This window comes from Ascaphus truei, chromosome 3 (assembly GCF_040206685.1).
Source record: "Ascaphus truei isolate aAscTru1 chromosome 3, aAscTru1.hap1, whole genome shotgun sequence".
NCBI lineage: Eukaryota > Metazoa > Chordata > Amphibia > Anura > Ascaphidae > Ascaphus > Ascaphus truei.
The window spans coordinates 127,356,938-127,380,245 of record NC_134485.1 but is presented as its reverse complement, the minus strand read 5'-3'; the positions used below and the strand labels follow the sequence as shown (position 1 = coordinate 127,380,245).

At 42.7% G+C, this 23,308-nt stretch overlaps 1 protein-coding gene across 5 annotated transcripts in view; it reads left to right on the top strand.

The window, feature by feature from the left end:
- The window catches only part of ACACA (acetyl-CoA carboxylase alpha), a 286,049-nt gene that overhangs the window by 123,605 nt on the left and 139,136 nt on the right, over window positions 1-23,308 (top strand). For 3 of the 5 annotated variants that reach the window (XM_075589504.1, XM_075589501.1, XM_075589502.1), the window contains 4 exons: window positions 326-382; window positions 5,111-5,155; window positions 20,394-20,435; window positions 21,245-21,460. In XM_075589504.1, coding sequence (XP_075445619.1) covers window positions 326-382; window positions 5,111-5,155; window positions 20,394-20,435; window positions 21,245-21,460 — 360 coding nt within the window. The remainder of the gene's footprint in view (window positions 1-325; window positions 383-5,110; window positions 5,156-20,393; window positions 20,436-21,244; window positions 21,461-23,308) is intronic. The other 2 variants (XM_075589503.1, XM_075589505.1) reach the window with 1 other exon arrangement.

The following is a 23,308-nucleotide window of genomic DNA, read 5'->3' as shown; positions in this document are numbered from 1 at the left end:
ATAACATCGAGATTTCCGTCCTACAGCTGGTGTCTGCTCTCTTTTGGAAAAGGAAGAACCGTTTAATTTTGGTAATGTCGTCACCAGGCTGCAGAACTGTGGCCAACACTTGCACTAAATGTACTAACGAAAAACCTGTCCATCGAAACGAGATCAATCGAGAATAGTATTTTGACCTTGGTTTTGCAGCCAGGCGAGTTTGAGTTTGACCCCCTAAGTACAGTATATCCTCTGGTTTCAAATGTAATAAAGGTGTGGAGGGGAAAAAAAAAAAACATTTTGTTTTTTTTGCAAGCTAATATATACATTATTTTCTCCTCCCCAGAAAGCGGTGTTAATGGATCACGGTATTCGGCGCCTGACCTTCTTGGTAGCACAGAAGGTAATGTTTCACCTCTTTAACCAAAGCATTGCTGTTCTCTGTTTTTGTTGCTTCTGTTTCACATTTACTCTTTTTAGTCGGCATAGTTCGGGTTGTGTATTCAACCAGCACAGTTTGTAATAATACTACTGTAGAATTAATTTGGGTACTGTGGATCATAAACGCCCTACAAAGACCATGACCTCTAAATGGCTGATATTGGGCTGGTACAGTTATGGGTCCATGTTTACTACTGGAAGCATTCTATAAAACACCTTTCGGCGCCTGGAGACAATTTACAGCCCAATGGGCTGTTATGTGTCTTCTGACAGAGGAACGTGTTTTATGTAAATGGCTATTTTGCCTTAATGAATCCCCCTCCCCCTTATGAGAATAACAAGGTTTTAATACTACCAGGTCTATAGGTTGTACTGGATTTTCGGTGGCTGTAGCTCTTTTGGTCCAAAACAGTTCTACACATTTTGAAATATATCGCTAGGTAGCTGAGAAAGTAACATCGCATTAATAGAGCAGCCGTACTTACTTAGATAAAAACAATACATTTTCTAACAATATAAAAATGTTGCGTTCTTCGCTAAACACATTTATTGGTGCTTAAACATGTCAATTAGTTGAAGTGGCTAATGTCTGTGTACAGAAGAATAACCTTCTTTAGGGCAGATCCACAGAGCTCCGTTAGTGACTTAATTAGACGTTAATGTCTCATAAGTGCTAGCGGGGATCTTCAAAGCACAATGGCGCAACTTTAAGGCCCATTGTCCTGAAGATGGAGGTCGGCAAGTAGGATGATATGTAGAAATTCAGAACACAGGGCAGTCCAAATAATCCAGTGCTCCAAAAAATGTTTGTAGAGGTGTGTGACTGGGGATACGCTGTATATAAGTGTCTCTAGATATTGTAATGGACACACCATGTGTGTCAGCCTGTGAGCAATTGCCAGTAAGGATAACGTATAAGAAGGTAATGAGTAAGCAAAGATAGTAAATGAAAGGCTTGTTACCGACTGGCTGCCACATGCAGCACAGTCACGTCGTAGTAAAATTACTCACAGGTAGGTGAAGTGGAAAAGATCATTATAAATCTTGTGCAATCACTGGGAGCCGGCGTCTCCTCCAACAGCAGCCTCCGATGACGGGCAACGCGGCGCCAGGAAATGGGGGAATCCCCGCGATGGAGCTCAATAGCCACAACCAGGGCAAATCCCTCCGTATGGTAGAGGAGGGTGAACGGGGCCCCAAACTGAAGACTCCGTCACTGGACAGACGCAGCCCCAGTGCTCGTCAATGATAAGTAACCGTCTTCCTCTTTCACCGGAATGGGTTGCTGTGTATAGCAGGGAGGAGGTCACAGCTGGTATCCAAATGAAAGCTTGCAGCAGCGTATCACCAGCGGCGTGCAGCCAGGTAGGGAGTAGTAGTCTAGAGTAATGGAAAAAACCGGAGCACAGCCCACCAGCACATCACAGGACACGAGGGTCTTCTTTAGAATGGTTTATTGATAAAAGAACGTAGGGCAGAGTTCATAAAGACGCTCTTTAGGAACTCTGCCCTATGTTCTTTTATCAATAAACCATTCTAAAGAAGACCCTCGTGTCCTGTAATGTGCTGGTGGGCTGTGCTCCGGTTTTTTCCATTACTCTAGGCAAGTAGGATGAGGTTAAGTCAAATATTTCTTTCAGGTACCCATTTAGTGCCTTTGTGGATACCTAGGCTCACCTTGAGAGCCTAAGTAGCCCCAGTGAGGTAGGTTATGGGGGTAGGTGCCCCAGGGGGGGAGGTTATGCCTCCTGGGGGGATTAATGGGAGCGATCACCCGTTGTATGCCAATAGCGGTTGTACCTCAATGACATACAATGGGCATTAACGTTGTTGGAGTATTGATATGAACCCATTGGCAACCTTAGTGACCATGAAGATATGCCTTGCACATGCCACTATGGCTTCTTAGGGATTCATTCATATTTTAGGGGGGGAGATGCCGTGTGTATACTGTATTGCATTGCAATATATCTGGCATCTTCCTTAGAATATGAGAATATGGCTAACCCGTGGCATCGTTCCTGGCAGCTAGCCCCGGGATGTTTCATCCCAACGTTAGCTGACTAACGCCGCGTTAACCATATGCAAATGAGTCCTAACATGTTGTTTTTGCATGTATTTAGCTTTGTGGATCTCCCTTTATTTAGGTAACGTAACGTTAGTTGCCCTGATTTAACACAGCTTTGTGGATCTACCCCTTGGGGTTACACATTAGTGCTACAGTACATTTAATTTGTATGCACATTTGTAGTATGTTACCATATACTACAGGGCTGCTCAACTCCAGTCCTCAAACCCCCTAGCAGGTTAGGTTTTCAGGATATCCTAGCTTCAGCACAAGTGGCTCAGTCTCAGAAGCAGGGACTGATTGGGCCACCTGTTCTGAAGCGGGGACTGATTGAGGCCACCTGTGCTGAAGCGGGGACTGATTGAGGCCATCTGTGCTGAAGCAGGGACTGATTGAGGCCACCTGTGCTGAAACAGGGATATTTTGAAAACCTTACCTGTTGGGGGGGGGGGGGAGGGAGGGGGGCTTGAGCACTGGTGTTGAAGCCCCCCTGATATACTGTACTGTGCACCCTCATTGATGGACCGTGAACGTTGTAACTCTGCTCCTTCAGTATGATGTTGTTGTCTTAGACACTCATTACCAGAATTAGCAGAGTAATGAAAAGCAGCATTAAAAATACGAGTCAATGTACTGGATAATAAAAGCAGAGAAAAATATTTACAAATGAATAAAGGCGTGTTTAAAGCATGTGTATGATCACTCCCAGACACCAACATATGCATAATCTCCTGAAGTGCATTACAGGGTGCACTGTATGTACGTGCCTTTTAAAAAGCTGACCTAGCCACTGATTTGTGTGGTCTGCTTCCGGCAACAAATGACACTATCCAGCAGGATATGTTTTTAATAGATATCCAAAAAAAAAGTGTTTATCCGGCGCACAGCAACAGTCAGGTCATGAAAATAAGAAATCTTTATTTAAGCTGCATTAAAAAAAACCGGGGGGTGCAACACTCCATCAATTGTCTGTTCTCTGATTATTCAGAATCATTATCAACGTGGTACCAAGTACTTGAGAACCATTCCACCCTTTATGCACATTTTATGTTTTTAATAGATGTTGATGATTTTTTGTTCACAATATGATTGCGAGCGTAGTTTCTCCGCAGACAATGAAAATGTTCATGCCAGTATTGGTATCATTGAAAAATATAATGTATGATTTTTTTGTAAAAATTGAGACATGAAATGACAATTGGGGTTCAAAAATATCTTGATTTTTGTAATTATTATGATGAAGTTGGGCCTTTGGTTAAATTATTACATTTATAATTATGTAAACCGCCTTACCTGGCTCCAGAGGAGTTTACATCAGATTGACTATATACATGGCAGTGCTCAGTTTCTCATACCTGCTCCAGGTGCTTTGGGCTTGTTAGCTGCAGTAAGGGTTAACCTGGCAGTCTCTTGCATAGAGTTTGTGATGCGACATGTTAAATGGACCTTTCTGGAATACACTTCAGGTGGCTGAATTATGAAACCGCTACAGTGTACCGCATACTTCTTCCATACCAATCTGATCAGGATTGCACTAGGGACCCTCTGGTTGGGCTGATCGAAACACAGTTACTAACGCTGAAAACTTTTTTTAAAGCATTCTTCCTCCCGTTCACTAGTGAGAATGTCAGACCCATACTACTAGCACTTTCTTAAAGGAGCATGTTCCTTAACTGACAACAGCAAAGGGTGACAGGATACATCTTAATACATTAACCTATACACATAAACTTATTTACAAGACTCACGGTGAGGCTCCAGTCTGCATTGACTAAGGGTTGCTCATGTAATGTGAGCATGAGATAAAAAGTGGCACTGTGTGCTCATTTGCATGTCATTTCCCAGAATCCCTTGCTGCAGTGGAAGTGCTGTTTGCTGGGTGATAATGGTGAAAGACAGGGTTGCAGACCTGTCTAAGACATGCAAATGAATATACAGGAATATTTACAGTTGCTATATATATATATATATATATATATATATATATATATATATATATATATATACACATATATACACATATATACACATATATACACATATATACACATATACATATATACATATATACATATATACATACATACATACATACATACATATGACAAATGTAATTTGTTCCGAATAAATCCACACGTATCTGCAAAACATTTGGGATGGGCCGAAATATGGTTTTATCTTACTCTATTAGTGTAATCTGAATGTAAAAACAGCGAGTGATACCCCCCATGGGGACAAACATTTACTATAAAAGGGTATTTAATTAGTGCATTTCACAAATTCAGGGTTCTGGTTCCCAGAGGGTACAAACATTAATACTTCCATATGCACTAATAAATAGCTGCATCTTGATCTGTGTTTGCATATGTACTGTACTGCTGCAGAGTCTGTCTATCCCTTTATAGAAATTTACAATTGCATTTTGATTATTGTGCTAATATTTGAATGTTTAATAAATGTTAATTTGCAAATTTGGCGGTGATAACTGGAGTATATTAAGGGTGGAATTCTCTCTCTGAAACACCTCCTGTCTTAATTAATTGTTAATTTGAATACTAATTGTCAGCTTACTTCTGTTCCTTTCTTCTGTATTCTTTCTGTCTTTCCCTGCGCGTACATAAGGATTTCAGGAAACAGGTCAACTGTGAGGTGGACCAAAGGTTCCAAGTAAGTATCACTCATAATGTATCGCTAATAAAGAATAAAAGAAATTAAGAAAAAGTGCACTGCTTAACATATTGATATGTGTGACGGTAGGGTTTGCTGGGGGACCTAATAAAGAGAAATCCCAGCTATTTACCCCTAAATAAAAGTGTCACTTGGCTTTCCTAGTAATATTTCATCCAGCCAAAAGTCTTTAATATCTGGGGAAGAACAGGAAATGTGTAAATGTAACCCGTGTCTGTAAGAATGTATTTTAAAGCATATATTCTTTATTCCCTGTGACAATCCTTCCCCCAGTTTAGAAAGCCGGCATTGTCTTATGATGTGATTTGGGCTAGCTCTGTTTAATTTGAAGTCCTGTCTTTTACATAAATACCTTATGTCTGTATTTATGCCTGTGTTAGCAATTCCCCACAGCTTAGATACTTGGTATTGTATGGTGATGGCATTAACATTCAGCCCTGCAAGAAAGTAAATGAGATATTCCACTTTGTCATTTCTATGGAGAAAGACTAAGCAATCCACTTAGTTGAAGCTCTCGATATAAATAATAGGATTAGAACCAGAGTTGGGACAGCTAGGTGTCAGGACTCCTGGGGGGAGGTGAAAAGCTGCTGATCAGATCTGGGAGTAAGAGCATCGTACTGTCCAGACACTGAGGCTCCTACCCAGTGGGAGGTCTTGAGTGCCTTAGCACGCCCTCCTATGGCTTTTGTGGCACCAACCTAAGCTGTGCTTTGATTGGCCAGCAGCTCCCTCCCATGTAAATGATTGCCACAGAGGACTATATAAGAGGTGCTGCTGATCGGAGCTTTAGATACCCTCAGAGGGAGAGATACTCTGGGAAGGAGTGTGGAGTTGGGCTGTGACCAGCTAGAGATACATGTCAGAGGGGCTGCTGTGTGTTCAGCACTCTGATATCCTGAAGCAGAGAAGCGGACAGGGGAAACCCATTTCAAGTGGGTCCCTGCACCTAGGAAAGGTAGATCTCATTCCCCAGACCCCCGTAAGTGTGTATAGTTTTGTATTTTGTATTTTTGTGTGTTTCCGAGGTCTTATCCAAAATAAACCTCATTTTATTTCACTGCCTTGTTTTGCCTGTTGACGGATCCCTTAAATATAAATGTGTGAAAAGACCTGGTCTACCGTGACAATATGAACTACTTAACTCTTAACCCGAGGTTCATCAAGCTCTATTACAGGTTAAAGCATCCAAACGGGAGTTAACTCTCATTGGCTTAAATAGGCGTTAACGCCCATTCTGAGGTGTTAAGACATAAAGGACCTTGATCAATGACTCCCTTAAAGTGTAAGTACTTGCATTCCAAAGCAGGAGTTACAGAATTAGATGGTAACATACAGTATGTCATGCCTACAATAATTGACGTTGCTGAACTGGTTACTTTTCATTCTCTTTGGCTTTTAACATATGGCAATATTAAAGGAATTTATTTTCTTGATACAGTAGTTGAGGGGGAGGAGTAGTGGTTTAGGTTTTAGTCTTGGGAGCACAAACCTGTATGTTGGGTTTGAGCCTCTTTGGCCCGGATGCACTAAGCTACGTTAGGCTATTTAGCATAATGCTAACCTAAATGAATGCTAGGTTAACATTAAAGGGAATGTTAACCTAGGCTTACTGCTGCAAATAGCGTAGTGTTACATTTCTGCGGCCATTAGTGCTAATCATATGGGAAAGGGGCTTTCCCCCTAACATTGCATAACCACTGGAAACCGTTAATGCAGGGAAATAATGTTAGGTTATTTAGGTCATATAATTTCTTCTAATATGAGGCTTATAGATCAGAAAATACAAGACACGCCGAAATATAATGATCGCAGTAGGCAAAACGCTAGTAATACTGAAGAATATTGGAATAGTTATACAGAAGAGGGATATTCCAAATGAGTAACTATGATACCAAGTTATATTTGCTACAAGACAAATTTATTAATGAGCTAAAGCAGCACAACCCATCACAATGATTTTAATTTATTTAGTTCCTTTCTGTTTTAAAGTCTTTACAATAAGTCTTCTGAGGCACTTGTAAAGCCACCTGTAGGCTTGCATTCTAGCAGCACATTTCTGGTTCTGTGACAGCCATCAAAAGCTAAGGCTACTATTATACCAGGAGCTGCTGGGCGGCAAAGAGATACGGTGATGTCACCGCTGCGATCTTGCAAAGCGGCAAGTTGAACTGCAGGCAGGAGGCAGCTAGAGGAGACAGGGAGGCGTGGCAGAGGCGTGACCGTGAGCGGTTCACCCTCATTGGCTGAACCGCTCATGTGACACGGCCGTCGCTCCTGGAAAACAAAATCTCCTGTCTGCTTTCCAGTCTGCCACTTTGCAGTTTGGCGCTGCGCGGCTGTTACGAGGTATGTTTGATTTAGTTGCTATTTCTTTTTCAGCAGCGTGGCGTCGCACCATGCGACGACGCACCACGCGACGACACCGGGCTATTTAGGTATAATCACGGCCTAAGGGAACAATGATGTATTCATGGTTGCCACCTTCTACTGAAGGCCAACCCAGAGAATGTCTTTTTTAACTGCGGCGCTTACCTTCAGCAGCGTTCTCCCAGCATCTTCTCTCCAACTCTTCTCAATATGGCTGCACGGCATCACATGGCACTGCATTGCCATGACAACGGGGCGCAACGTGACGGCACGCGGCGTCAAGTTGCCATGGCAACGGGGTGCCAAGGAGTCACTTGACGGTGCCACAGTACGTCCTGACGTCACGTAAACGTCTCCTTGTCATGTCAACGGGCGTCACGTTGCCTTCCCGTTGGCATGGCAATGCGGCGCCATTTGACGCCGATCAGCAATATTGAGTAGTTTTGCAGGGGGAAGATGCCGGAGCATGCCGTGTCTCCGCCGCCTGCCCAGGGTTTCCGACACCCGGAGGTTTACCGGGTGAACCCGTAGCCCGGAGATACAAGGCCAAAACCCGTAGTCTCCGGGTGAAACCCGGAGTGGTGGAAACCCTGGATACATTACATACATCATATTACATTCATTTTTACATTCCAGTTACATATGTGTGAACTGAGGCATAAGGAAACAAAGGGGTGTGCACGATCCGTTAAGGCAGGGTTACCTAAAATAGTAACAGATGTTATTTCCCTGAGTTTATCGCATTGCCACAAAGCTAATTACATGCAAAAATAACGGTTGTTGTACAGATGTAGCCAGACTTACTATCCCACGCTGCCGCGGTAAGTCGCAGCCAGGATTAACACAGCTGGAAGTTTGATATGGACGTATGGGATGCCCAGAGGTCACCCAGAGGGACGGCATTTTGTTTTTTTGGCTGCAGCTCCAGGGCCAGCAAGGCTGATTACATCTGTATATCTCGTTCACATGTAGGCCTAAGGCCATGTTAAGTTAGCACTACTTTGCGTAGCTTCAAATAACATGGTGCTAAGCGTGTCTTAGCTAAAGGTTGCATTACTCCAATTAAGACCTTGAAATATAGGCTTGGGAAGATTGGATAGAGGGAGAGAGTCCTTTTTTTTTTTTTTTTTAAGTAAAGTACCACGTCGCATATATACCTCCCCATACACACCTTTTATGAGGTTTGGCAAAATCCTTTTCCGGGTTTTCATATTCCGGTTCGGGATTTTGCTCTTGCTCGCCCTCTGTGGCTGGATCGTTCATTTTTGCTCCTGGCAACTTCTTTAAAAGGACAGCCCTGTTAGCAGGAAGTTGCCGAGCAAAGTTCCAGTTTGCTGCTGTGTTCATGCAACGCGTTTATGCTTTTTGTCTCTCACGTTACCACACCCGGCTCACGTACCACATATCACGTAGTCAAGTACCCTTGGCTTCAGCCCGCCCCGACCATTGCAAATACCTCGACTAACCTTTGATTTCAGCCTGCCTCGACCTCTGCATCCACACCAACTATGCAACTCTGCTGCCAGCCCTGGCTTTCGGCTTACGACTCACTACTCTATCCCTCGGTTCAGGTCAATTCTTCCACCTTCTTACCTCAGCCCTGTGGGTCAGTTTCCTGCTTGAGACGAGCATTGTTACATTTTGCTTGGCCCAAATATGGACCCCGCTGAGAGAGGACGAGCCATTACCCTGCAAGGACAGTACTTGGGGGATCATGATCAATGCCTCACCCTACACGACCAACAACTGGCACAGATGTGTGATGCGGTGCAGGACCCACATAGACACCCATCATTCGGACTTGATTGCTGCAGATGTGGCTCCGATACTGCTCCCGTTATCCCCAGCGATGAGGGAACCTCGGATCCAGACTCCTCTACGGTATGCCGGGGACCCTATGGCATGCAGGGGATTTCTTAATCAGTGCTCTATCCAATTTGAATTACAACCGTCTATGTTCACCACGCACCCAGCCAGGGTGGCCTACTTTGTTTCACTTCTCACTGACGCCTAGGCCTCTCCGCTCTGGGAGAAGGATTCGCCCCTGATCATTGATTCCCCTGCCTTCATCTGTGCCTTCAAGTTGGTGTTTGACGCTCCAGGACGAATATCTTCAGCATCAGCTTTACTCGAGACCAGCTGGAATAATGAAGCTCAAGAAGCGGCCTTTTGACAGGGACTAACTGAGTACGCCTGTCCGAGAAGAGCCAGACTATTCGGTTGGCCCCAAACTTCGTTTCTCCGCCCCCTCCAGATGATGAGCCTATGCAGCTGGATACTACCAGACTGTCAGAACAGGAGAGAAGTGGGAGGCATACCTTGGGCTTGTGTCTGTATTGTGGATCCCAGGACCACCAGATCCATGACTGCCAGATCATTGCGGGGCCGGGAAGACGCCCATGTCCTTTGAAGTTGGAAGAGGATTCACTTGACTTCGCTACCATCCTTCCTCCCTCAGTGCCTTCCCAGATTCTTCTGCCAGTTTCCCTCTCATGGTGTCCGGCCTCAGTCTCTACTCAGGCCTCCGTGGATTCTGGAGCAGCGGGTAACTTCCTCGATCTTTCATTCGCCAAACAGCAGCAATTCCCCTTCGTTCTTTGGAGATTCTGTTAGAGTTTACAGCGATCGACGGAAGACCCTGAGGACTCAGTACCATCACCCAGAAGTCCCTTCCCCTGGTAGTGAACATCGGAGTTCTAGATAATGAGCTACCCCCTTTCATGGTAATAAATGCATCTTCAGCACCTATAGTGTTAGGTCTCCCTTGGTTGCGTGCCCACAACCCTACAGTTGACTGGTTAATGGGGCAAGTGACCACCTGGGGCCAACAATGTCACAAGACTTGCTTGTCTACACCTCACCCCAGCTCTGACTCACCGCTGCCATCTGTATCTCTCCCCAATGGTCTTCCCCTCCATACCAGGATTTTTGAGAATGTTTTCAAAAAGAAGCAAGCTGAGGGGTTACCACCACATTGGGCATTCAATTGTCCAATCAACTTGTTTCCAGGAGACATTCCACCGTCTCAGACTATTTAGTCAGTTTCTTCTACTCTTCCATCTTCCGTCTCTCTATCTGGAGTTCCTGTTGTGGATGACAAGGTCCAGGAGCTACAGTCTCTATGGAGGAGGATTCATGCCAACGTAACTAAAGCCTCCCTTCAGCAGATGGATCACGCGGATAAGCGTCGGGGCCAGCTCTGCAGTTCCAGGTAGGATATCACGTATGGTTATCTACCAGGAACATCCGCCTGAAGATTCCTTCCTTGAAGCTTGGGCCCAGGTTCATAGGTCTTTACAAGATTGCGAAGCAAGTAAATCTCGCGCTCTGTGGCTGGATCATCCATTTTTGCTCTTGGCAACTTTCTTTAAAAGGACAGCCCTGTTAGCAGGAAGTTCCAGTTTCCTGCTGTGTTCATGCAACGCGTTTATGCTTTTTGTCTCTCACGTTACCAGACCCGGCTCACGTACCTCGACTACCTTTGTCTTCAGCCTGTCCCGACCATTGCAAGTACCTCGACTAACCTTTGATTTCACCCTGCCTCGACCTCTACAGCCACACCGACTACGCAACTCTGCTGCCAGCCCTGACCTTCGGCTTACGACTCACTACTCTATCAAGACTCTGACCCTCAGTTCAGGTTGGTTCTTTCACCTTTCTACCTCAGCCCTGCGGGTCCGTTTACGGCTTGAGACGATTTCTTACAATGCGTGGCGAAATACCTGCGAGCAAAACTGAACACACCTGAGATGCTGTATCAGGGAAATATGGTAATTGGAATGTGCCAAGTATATTCAAATGATTAGGAGATTTATCATATCTCAGATGTGTTCAGTTATTTATACAAGTATCGGGATGGGGGGTAACGCCACCTTTTAAGTAAGACTGGTGTGCATATTCCTGTACCTGTATATAGAATACATGTAATAAAAGATGTTGGAAAATTTGATTTTTGTTTGAGAATATTGGGTGCTCCAACATTCCTGGAATATAATCTTCTATCCAAAAGTAAATAATGAAGATATGGCTTAACTATGGAGTGGGTATACTACTAGGTGAGTGACCGAATTCAATATTGCATAACCCTCTTGAAGGTAACAGAGAATATGATGATGGTACTCTCACTTCACTGCACCTATTTGGAGATGGCTGCATAATAAAAGTCCAAAACTCACCAAAGTTTGTAGTTATGATGGCAGTCCATATAGATGAAATAAATCTTCCAAGTATCTTACCCACTCCTAGAGCCAACTGGATTCTTTGTGGGCGTGTCCAGCTGCAGATTCCGATTCAAGCAAGAACAAAATATGCAAAAAAATGTGCAAAGCAGCGCACTGCTCAGGGAGACTCAAGGACTCCTTGATAAAGCACTGTATTGAGTGAAAAGCGTAGAAAGGTTCACACCTCCTTGTTTGTCATGTTTGATAGACAATAAATATTTTTCTATTTTTATACTATTGTCTCTCTGGGCAGTGCGCTGCTTTGTGCATTTTTTTGCGATTTTTGTTTATCAATATTTTGGGGCGGGAACATTAACATATTTCTATGTGTAGCCAGTTGACAATTAACCAATCAACAACATCACTCCTGATACTTAGTCAATGGTATGAAAATATGAATTTCTTGCAACATGGATTGTTTCAGATTTATAGACAAAACGGTAAAGAATAAAGCCGATTTCCTAGGGTTCACATTATTTATGCCTCTTTGTCCTTTACCCAACTGTGAAGAAGAACACTTTTCATCAACTGATCCCTTGGTTTTTCAGCTCCTTAGCTACCCATTCCTACTATATAATAAAGCTATTATAAAAATTTTTTTTAGTATGTTTTAGTGCTGGCATTGCTCCGTTCGATGCATGCGACAGAACACCACATGGTCAATTAATCTCTTGCCACACAATCGTATTGCATCTGAGGCACAAGAGGATTTTCCCGAGATGCACAGAGGGGACAGTGATTTTGTTTTCATTTGGTCTCCCATTTGAGTGGTCCCTGCATTAAACACTAGACTACACTTCCTTAACATATTTGAGAACTTGTATCATTCTGCTTTTATTAGCATGTGGATGGCATTATATTTTGATAAAAAATTGGTTGCAGTAGCAGTGACCATGTACAGTATAATTAGAGGCAAAATGGCAGAGGTAAGAGACAGCATATGACTGAAGAAAAAAACCATTGGTGCACTTGTATGACATCATTATTACGTCATGATTTCTTTATGACGGAACTTGATCAATTTCCTATTTAATACCACAGTGGCTCCAGACCTGCTAATAACTTTTCAAATGACTTTGTATGGGTTTGTTTTTTATTTTAATTACAGTCTACATAATTAGTTCCCAGCATGTTTAGGTGGAGGAGCCTTGCTCCAGCTAACTTCCAATTTTCTCATCTCATTAGGTTTTTAACATGATTATTAGTATAATAATCAGCTATGATGATTTCTGTTGCAGGTTTTCACATTCTCTGATATGCGGGGTGTCTTGATTGGCTAATTTAGGCAAATTATTTTGATTGTCTTGATGATGGTTGGCTGATTTGATCGCAGCAGGGGCACAATTTGCATTCATGGGAAACAAAGTAGTTTTTTTTTTTCTTCTTGTTATTGTTGGCGTACAATGAGATGTTTTTGATTGTGATATTTGCCCATAGCATCAATGTAATGCCTTGAAAATAACTTCATTAAAGATATAACATGAGGAGCTGCTGTAATGACTCGTTGTAGCCTAGAGGAGAAGGATATCAATTGCGTAGCTTTGTTTATCAAGTTTTAATCATTAACGCCATACCCCTACTGGAATTGTCTTTATTGATTTATATCAGATGAATCAACATTATAATTTCTGTTACCTTTTGCTTCAACGTGAACTTTTAAGCTTTTTGTTGAAAAATGTTGTTTACACTAGCTCCAGGTAAGGTAAGGCCAGGTAAGGCCTCGGCCAAGGTTCTTGCTGGCGAGCTGAGGCTCAGGGAAAGCGGGTGCTTTCCCTGGCCTTAGACAGCGCGCTGTCGGGGGGCGTGTCGGCGGGCGGGCCAGTGACGTCACGGAGCTGGTTTGCCCTCATTGGGCGAACCGCTCACATGACCGGCCCTGCGCTCCGGCAAGCGCTTGATTTTAAAATTTCCCTAAGACCTACGCTTCCGCGCACTTGCGGAAGCGTAGGCGAGCCCCTACTAAAGCCGCTCTCACTGCGGCTGTAGGGGCTCACTGGTAAGTACCAGCACGCCTCAGCATGGGTAAGCGCTGACCATGCCCGAGGCCTAAGCCAAACACTGCAAGGAGATACCTTCAAAGTTCTGTATATGTTAAAGCGGCAATCCAAGCCGACTTTTTTGTTTGTTTGTTTTTTATGGATTGAAGCGGGAGGTCTCCAGAGCGGAACCCTGTTAATTTTAGCTCTGGGAATCCCACGCTTCCTGAGATACTTACCTACGCAGGTGGTGCCGGTAGCCGCTCCGACTTGCTAGCTGGGCTTCACGTTATGGCCGCTTTTCAAAGCTCCCGCTTCCTGCGGGCCAATAGGAAGCCGTGACATCATCCAGTACGGCTTCCTATTGGCCCACATGATGTGAGAGCTTTAAACTTGCAGGAGATACCGGCACCCCCTTTCGAGGTAAGTATCTCTGGAAGGAGGGGCTCCCCGGAGCTGAAATTAATGGGGGTTAGCTCTGAAGACCCCCTGCTTCAATCTTATGTTAAAAAAAAAAATCAATTAAAAAGTCCCGTTTGGATTGCTCCTTTAACACCAAGCATGCAGTTTTGCCAGCAGGCTTGTTCTCGTGCTTCTCTTTGTTATGGCAGACATTTTGTCAACTTGCGCTGCTATACCAATCATCACAATTGTCAAGATTGGCATATTATTGTGGACATAATCTTACACTGAAACATACATGTGACGGGGGACCAGAACTTTCAACACACGAAACCACTGAGATCACCAGACAGGACACAATAATTGAATAAACGAAAGTTTATTCTGGCAAGCCAGAAAACACACAAAATACACAAACACAGTGAAACACTGAATTACTGGGTCTGCATACAGAGAAATGCTAATACATAAATCACATTACTGGCTTGCTAGACTGTACGGGGAAATACATTTACACAGGAAATAAAGTGCTTTTCTACATATACAATACCTGTTCCCCAATTTATACAGTTTTTCACCTTCCAGGTATCACACAGTGATTAGCTCTTTTCTGGTAGGGGTTACACCAAACATTACATACTGTACACCGGCCAAAATGAGCCTCACAGAGGCGGCCGTTACTGCACCGACACACTTTATTCGAGCAAATGCCCAGTTTGTACCTGGCAGATACCTGGAATGCGCCGCTCCTCACCTCTGACAAGCCCCGTTGCGTTTGCCTTCCCAGCCTGGGTTCATGCCTGGCTGACGGGCGGCTGATCTGTTAAATGATAATGATTAGGATTTAATAGGCTGCAATGCTTCGCGTGTATACCAGATGTCATAAATTCATGAATTGTAATGCAGTATATATGTATATACTGTGCAGTATTGCAGCCAGCGGGAATAAAATGCTTCAATCCCTGCCTGGAAAATAACCCAATATACTCGGGCAGAAAACAGTCACAAACCTCAATACACCCGGGTATACCCGAATTCGTGGGACTAGCCGAGCTCGAATAAAGTGTGTCGCCAGTGTACCTACGGTATTGGGGCAGCCAGCCGGGCTTCACCTTTATTGTGGGAGGCTGACTACCCCTTGTGAAGTTGCTAGTCTCCAATCAGGAAGCGGACCCGCAGGGCTCAGTTTGGGATGCAAATTAACCAACCGGAGCCCAGGGACAGAGTCCTATAGGAGTATCCATAGTCGGTAAGCAGGCAGGAGGTCGCGGCTGGCAGCAGTGGTGCAAAGTACAGGCAAAGGCTCAGGGCTGGCGGCGAGGTCGGGGTCAGCAACAGGGATTTCAAATGTGCAGGCTAGCCTCCGGAACAGTGAAGCCACAGGGATGGCTCAAGAACAAGGAAGGCTCAGCAAAAGGCTAGGCACAGCAACAGGGAAGGCTCACGAACAAGGAAGGCTCACGAACAAGGAAGGCTCAGCTACTAGATCCCAAGGTGGCCATGCACGTAGGGAAGGCTCAGTAACTAGAACCTAAGGTGACCAGGAACACAGGAAAACATACAATGCTCAGGCAGGGGCTGGAAGTCACTGGTTGCTATTTAAGCCCTTGAACAAATGCAGCCAATATAGCAGGTTGCCAGTAACCAAAATGTCCACAGCAGCCAGTTAAGGGCGGGTTCCAGCCAAAGCATGGACTGGAACCCTTACACCCCTACCGTCACAATACATATTAGGAAACTAGGTATTATTACCAAATTATCTATAGTTTTTAAAATACCTACATTCTACCTGTTTAGAAAAAAGGGAGATATGTATATTTTATTAGAAATGTATTTATTTATAAAATGTTTTACCAGGAAGTAATACATTGAGTTTCCTCTCGTTTTCCAGTATGTCCTGGGCACAGAGTTATGATGACAGATACATGGTTACATTAAGTGAGCAGCGTTATACATTATATACAAGACATTGCATGCACAGTAAGAGATAATATATATTATAGGCATATGTAACAGTTACAGACCAGATTAAAATGTGAGACAGCTTTAGTTTTGAAAGAACTTATACTGGTGTCGGCTGTGAGAGTCTCTGGTAGATTGTTCCAGTTTTGGGGTGCACGGTAAGAGAAGGAGGAGTGGCCAGATACTTTGTTGAACCTTGGGACCATGAACAATCTTTTGAAGTCAGATCTCAGATGATAAGTGCTGGGTGAGGAGCTTGTTCAGATAGATGGGTAGCTTGCCCAGAAAGTATTTGAAGGCAAGCCAGGAAAGGTGAACTTTGCGCCTAGACTCAAGTGAATGCCAATCTAGTTCTTTGAGCATTTCGCAGTGATGTGTGTTGTAGTTGCATTGGAGAACAAAACGGAATATTGAATTGTAGAGGGTATCAAGTTTGCTAAGGTGGGTTCGGGGTGCCGTGCCATATACTATGTCTCCATAGTCGATAATTGGCATTAGCATCTGCTGTGCGAGACGCTTTCTGACCAGCAGACGTGGGGAGGATTTGTTCCTATAAAGTACACCTAGTTTGGCATAGGTCTTGGGTTGCATGGTATCAATGTGCAACCCAAATGTTAAATGGGAATCAAACCATACTGTATGCCCAAGTATTTAAAACTAGTAACAGGGGACTAGCGTGGTATTAGAGTTGGTTCTTATCTGGAGCTCATTTATTTTAAGTTTTAAAAATGTAGCCTTGGTCCCAAAGACCATTGTTCCAGTCTTGCCTGTGTTTAAAAACAGTTTGTTTTGGGAAATCCAATTTTCAAGTCTCAAAAACATAAAAAGGATACATTGCAAAATGTATGTTGGTCTAAAGCAAGGATTCCCAAACCTCTCTTCTGGGATCACCGTCCACACCAGGTTTTAGGTAATGTAAGTATATAAAGGTGAATGCCCCTAGTTTGCATATGAATAGAATGTTCGGTGGTTGCCTTGAAATATGGTCCAGATCGAGGCCCTGAAGAATGGTTTCAGAACCACTGGTCTAAAGTTCTTCAGTCCCTAAGCATACAGATGTTGTTGAAATCTGTTATAGCACTTACAGTTAACCTCTTTTCTGTTATTACGCTGTTCCTAGAATGGCATAAGATCAGGCTCACACATAGTCCTTATGTTGTGATTTTATGCAATTTGAACACAAGAAGAACTTGTCATTTGTTTAGAGCAGAGCTGGGAACAAATTCAGCATCATGTAAGCACTGTAATAGGATTCCTCGGTAGCAAATTAAAAAGATATCTACCCAGAAGAATGTGGTATAACTGTCTCACTTGGTTTTTTGTTTAATTCAATTAATTATATTTAAAAAAAATTGTATACAATTAGACCCAATGTTTTGATTTTATAAAAAAAAAGACAAATGAATCGCACTGGTATTTCTGTATTAATCTTTAATACTGTGTGAACATCAAAACAAATTCCACTATAATAGAAGGGTAGGTGAAATAAAAAAAAATAATATAACATGCTCTGCCCATGCACATGATGACATGATAACCCCAGAAGAAGCCTACTGATTTGGCGAAACTAGTTGGGCTTTTTGGACCTTGGAGGCAACCATACCAACCCTTCTACAATCCAGCGCTGACGTCCGAGGTCTCAGGAGCGCCTGATGGTGAGAGAAGCAGACGGGAGAAACTCTGTGTGGGTGACCAGGCAGGAAGAAAGTACCAGCTGCTGACGAGAGCGGAGTTAGGGTTGGAGTGCGCCCCAAGTCACTCCCTGCACGCTACCTTGGGGGAGTGTGTGAGTTTACCTTATCCCCTTTGTGTTGTTTGTTGCTTGGAGATGAAACGTTATTGCACCGGCATTTCTGTATGTGTTTCTTCCTACATGTATCTGTGATGGCGGTTTAACCTATGAGACCCTGGATCAACGGAGGAGGAGTGCACAACATCACTCAGCAGGGCTGGTACTATTTAAAACCTTGCAATCACTTTATTATTCACTTCATTCAGTTTGCGCCGTGAACACACATTTTATTCACATGATGACATGTAGCTCAAGTGTGACTCGAGTGAAATGAACTTTGAACAACTGTCCTGTAGTTAGTAGAATTTAATAGGGATTAAATAACTTTGAAATTGTAAGCTTTTAAGCAATTTATAATACTTTGAGATAGACAACATTGGATGAAACGTTGAAGTGCTGGGGAGCTGAGTCTAACCGACTGTAGCTGTTCCCTCCTACCCAGTAGAGCTGTGTGAAACATTCACCCAAGGTCACAAAGCAGCAAAATCTGTTGTTTTTCAGCTGCCAAAATATTGCGACTTTGTAAAAGTTTGCAAGGGATTCGCCAAGCACGAAGTTATCTGCATTGCAATTTCTCTTGGTGTGCTAGTATTAGGGTGCATACGCCATGTTTCGCTCACTAAATGGAGCTGTTTCGCTGAAAGTTTGTGAGATTGCCAAATCTAAGACTCATTTTGCGACATTATTAAGCCCTTTGAAGCTTGGCGTTTTGCAAGTACGCAAAATTGGGAAACTTCTGGGATTCTGGGAAATAACATGCAAATGAGCACACAGTGTCACCTTTTGTATCTGACACAGCTCAATTTAATGTCATTTCCCATAATCCTTGGCTGCAGTGGATGCAGACCTGTCAGACATGTGAAGGTGCTCACACGTGGTATTTTTATTTGCTGTGCCCTGTGCGATGGAGTGTTTTAGACACTTTTTTTTACCCAGCAAAACTTATTTATTATGCATTTATTGGAAATGTAAAAAAAAAACGACATTTTTTTCTGGAAGAGCTTTCCATCAGGTGTAGGAGAAACAGCATGACAGATGAATGGACACTTGTGAATTATATACAGTATAAGGATTTTGGTTTCTCTAGAGTAACAAAAGCAGGCCTTCAATTCAGGATGGGTTGACACTTATTTTTTATTTTTTTTTAACAATTTACCTTTACCCTCTTTTTCCATTATGTACCTTGTTGTGGAAACCTCACAAATGATTCTATTTTGAAGAGGTATTAATATAAACAAAAGAAAAACAACCACAATGTGATACTATATGTTGCGACCACACTGCCATTGAATCCTAAGAAAACGGATCATTTGAGTTACTGTATACTGTGATACGTTCTCAAACAAAAGCACCATGGATTGATATTCATCATTGGGAATCTTGCAGTTGGACTGGGTGCATTTCCCAGAATCCCTGGCTGCAGTGGAAGCACTGTATAATGTGGGATCATGGGGTGCGGTAGGTTTGTGGAGATGTGAATGTGCTCATTAGTGATTTTTAGCATTGCTGTACGGTGGAGGCTTTTTGTCCATAACGTATTTGTTTACCTGGTATGTAGCCATTACCAGCTTTACAATACAAGACCAGAAACCACCATCACACTCAGACCCAACAAGGCTGAAACAGCTGTCTGATTAGGTTTGCTATCTTCGTTGAACCATTTTTGCTTTGAACGCTACATTAGGCTACGGCCCCAGTTGTCACGGCTGCACGCGCGCCTACCGGCGCACGCACGGGTGAAAACAGAGATCTGCGGTCTATTGTGGAGCGATGGGGGGGGGGGCGGCCATGATGGGGGGGAGCGCAACCATGATGGTCTGCAATACCTTCACTCCTATTGGTCCACACGATCTGCCCTGCCATTGGATGCCCGCAAGCCATGTGATCGCAGCAAGGAAAGACAAAATTCTTCTCTTCCCTGCTAGCGGACACATCATCACACTTTGCGCGCCCACACACACGGCGACTGGGGCCTGCCCCATAGAGGGCTGTGCTGTGGTGTGAGGCGCGCACGCCGCACCGGCCACTGGGGACCTGGCCGTATACAGCAGGCATAAGCTTACAGGGATCCCCTTTTAAGTTGATAAAAGCAAACTAGAAGTGTTAATTTGCATGTAATTACCCAGAATCTCTGGCTGTGGGAGCACTGCATGCTGTGTAATTATGTAGTGACCGTGAATGTGCCCATAAGTGTTCTTTATTAGACCTACATTTGCAAGACATTGAATATTTAAAATGATCAATAAAAATTATATGGTCTTTCAGTGCTTAATGTTTTGCATTTTATCTCCAATTAACATTCATATTGGTAACTATTGAGCCTTTCAGGAAGTTAAATCAATATAGAAATAGAATTGGTTCAAAGTTCTCAGTCAAGATGTTTTTTGCTTAGGGACAGAATACAAGAACTTCTAATAATTGTCCAGAAAGATTTAGTCAAGTAAACATTACATTTGGTGTCAAAATATACCTAACTCAGTTATATCTATTTTTAGAGGGAATTCCCAAAGTTTTTCACTTTCCGTGCAAGAAACAAGGTAATGACTTGACTCTTCCCTATACATTTATCCATGATTTCACGTAAAAAGACAGGTGTAATGTGATTAATTTGTTTCTTTATATAGTTCTCCATGTAATATAGACCTGGTTCAGTTTTCATTGGTTTCTTCAGATGCCAACAAGGCTAAAACAACAACAAAAAGACTAATTCTCAAGGAAAAAGGATCGTTATGTAAAATTATTTTGAAGGAGTATACTCCTATCTTTTAATTAATTATTTATGTATTTTTTAATTTTTTTTTAAAGACAACCACTTGTGGGTTAACAGCATTTTATTGCATTTCACCTATGTTTTGTAAATACAGTTGTATTATTACACTGATTTTTGGGAGTCCACTTACTGTATCAACAATAAAGGATTCCTGCATTAAAGTGGACTATTCATGCCACATAAATACCACGAATTGTCAGAGAATATGAACTTAACGTAACCTCTTAGGCTACGCTTATAGTGCCGGCTACGGTGACGCCAGGCTGCAGTCGCTGGAAAAATCAACTAGAGATGACTTCCAGCGATCGCGACCAAGCCGTCGCTCCGTCGCGTCGCGCTTACTATAAGCGCACGCGACGGCGGCAATGCATTTGTTTTGACACAGCGGCTCTGTCGCCGGCAATATAAGCGCAGCCTTAGAAGCCTGGCAGTAAAGGGATTTTGTCTTCATGTTTGTCTCTGCGTTAGCACTTATTTATTAGTGTCTACTTGTGTTGCATATTTTCCATGTGTTGTTTGCTGCTAAAGTAATTCTGTTCCCATCTTTTGCCCAACATTTCTGTGTGTTCTTCCAAGTTTGAGGAAGACAGGATCTACAGGCACTTGGAGCCCGCTCTTGCCTTCCAGTTAGAGCTGAATCGCATGCGCAATTTTGACCTGACGGCAATCCCTTGTTCTAACCACAAAATGCACCTATATCTGGGGGCTGCAAAGGTGGAAGTGGGCATTGAAGTGACAGATTACAGGTTCTTTGTGCGTGCTATCATCAGACATTCTGACCTGGTTACAAAGGTAAGCTCCTCAATGCATACTGTAGCAGCATGAAAAAGATCAAGGTCTTCATACGTTAAGCAGAAAACATTGATTAAAGGTTAAAAAAAGATGGCAGGGTACATTTAACGTATAAAGGCACACCAAAATGCACCTGCAGGTCATTCTGTTCTAGCTTCTCTAGCAACGTACCTCACAGTCATGTAAACTTCAAATACCCAGGTTAGGAGTGTCACTTTTAACTTCCTTCTTCAACAGTAGAATATTAAAGCTACTGAGTTACAGGACATTTTTCATATTTTGCCTGTAGAAGACGAGAACAGAGCCGTGAGCTGGAATTGACAATACTTCGTAGCAAGCAAGAAACAAATGTTGTTGGTGTGAATTAAACGCTAACCATACTGCAAAGATTTGCAGTGTAAAGACATGTATGAAATAGATAAAACAAGCACTCCTTGTATCTCTGCTAGAAAACGTCCTTCTTCCCTGCAATCCTTAGTAGTATCATCTTGAAAGATTTAAACTGTTAGAGGGTCATTCTAGAAGTATCAAAAGATACAACCAAATATTGCTAATATCAAACATAATTATCTATTTTAAAGTGGACATTGCCTTTTTATACTTGAAAACCTTAGAGATATCTGCTTATATTTTTTTTTTTTATTGAAGACTACATATTACCGCGCTCCACCCTATAGAAGTTTTCTGCTGGTAAAAAGATAAACCTTGCATATAGAAAAACAAAAAGAACGATTCCTGTGCTCCTACCAATTAGGCTAAAATAAAATAGTGTTCTCATGTGTAAGAGTTCATTGGAGGTGTATGTCTCCTCCCTTCAGGACAGAGCTCCTACCAATTCTCCAATTAGTGCAGCTATTATACACCTCAGTGCCAGTCTGCACATCACCCTCCATTGAAGAGTAGGTGAATGTATAAGGCTGAAAAAGAATCTCTATACGGCGCATTTTAGACTCAAAATGTTATGAATTATATTTAAAACTTAACTTTTAATAATATACATTCCCAGTATAGAGGATACACCCAAAAGGCAGGGTTTTATTACCAGACAGGTTTATATATATTCCATACCTAGTACTGGTTCTACGTTGCACATTTTGTTTAGGCGCCTTTTCTCTTAAGATGTATATTATTAAAAGTTAAGTTTTAAATAAAATTCATAACACATTGAGTCTATAGTGCGCTGTATAGGGATTCTTTTTCAGTACTTCTAGGTACTTAATGTTTTCTACGTATGCATTTCCCAGGCAGCACATAGTTTAAAAGGTAGGCTTGAGCAGGGCCATCATTTCTTCTGAATGTACTGTAAAAGGCTGACAGAAAGTAATATGTGCAAGTTTTATTATATTCACACCAGGGAATTTGTGCACCCACAGTTTACCTCTATAGTAAGCTAACTATGATACTGGCTTTGGCCAGCTTTTAATTGCACTACTCACAAAAGCATATGCTTTATTTAACCCCTTCAGGGCTCTCTCACATTTTTCACCAGTCCATGGAACAATAATTACGTATATTCAGTGTAGGTACCTGCAAATTTGGTTATGCCTTGACGGGGATGCAGGCTTATAACGCTTTGGCCAAAGGGTTTAACTAAATAACCCTTATTCATGAGAACACTATTTTATTTTAGCCTAATTGGTTGGAGCGCAGGAATGGTTATTTTTATATATTTTTTTTTTTTTTTATTGATTTTTGTTTTTTTATTGATTTTTGTTTTTTTATTGATTTTTTTTTTTCCCCCCTTGGTGGTTAAGAAAGAGATGGCACCTTTAGGGGCGATAATAAAATACCTTTTTGGAGACAAGGGCATTTTTGCCTGTATCTCAAGCTAAGCGTTACATTGGTATC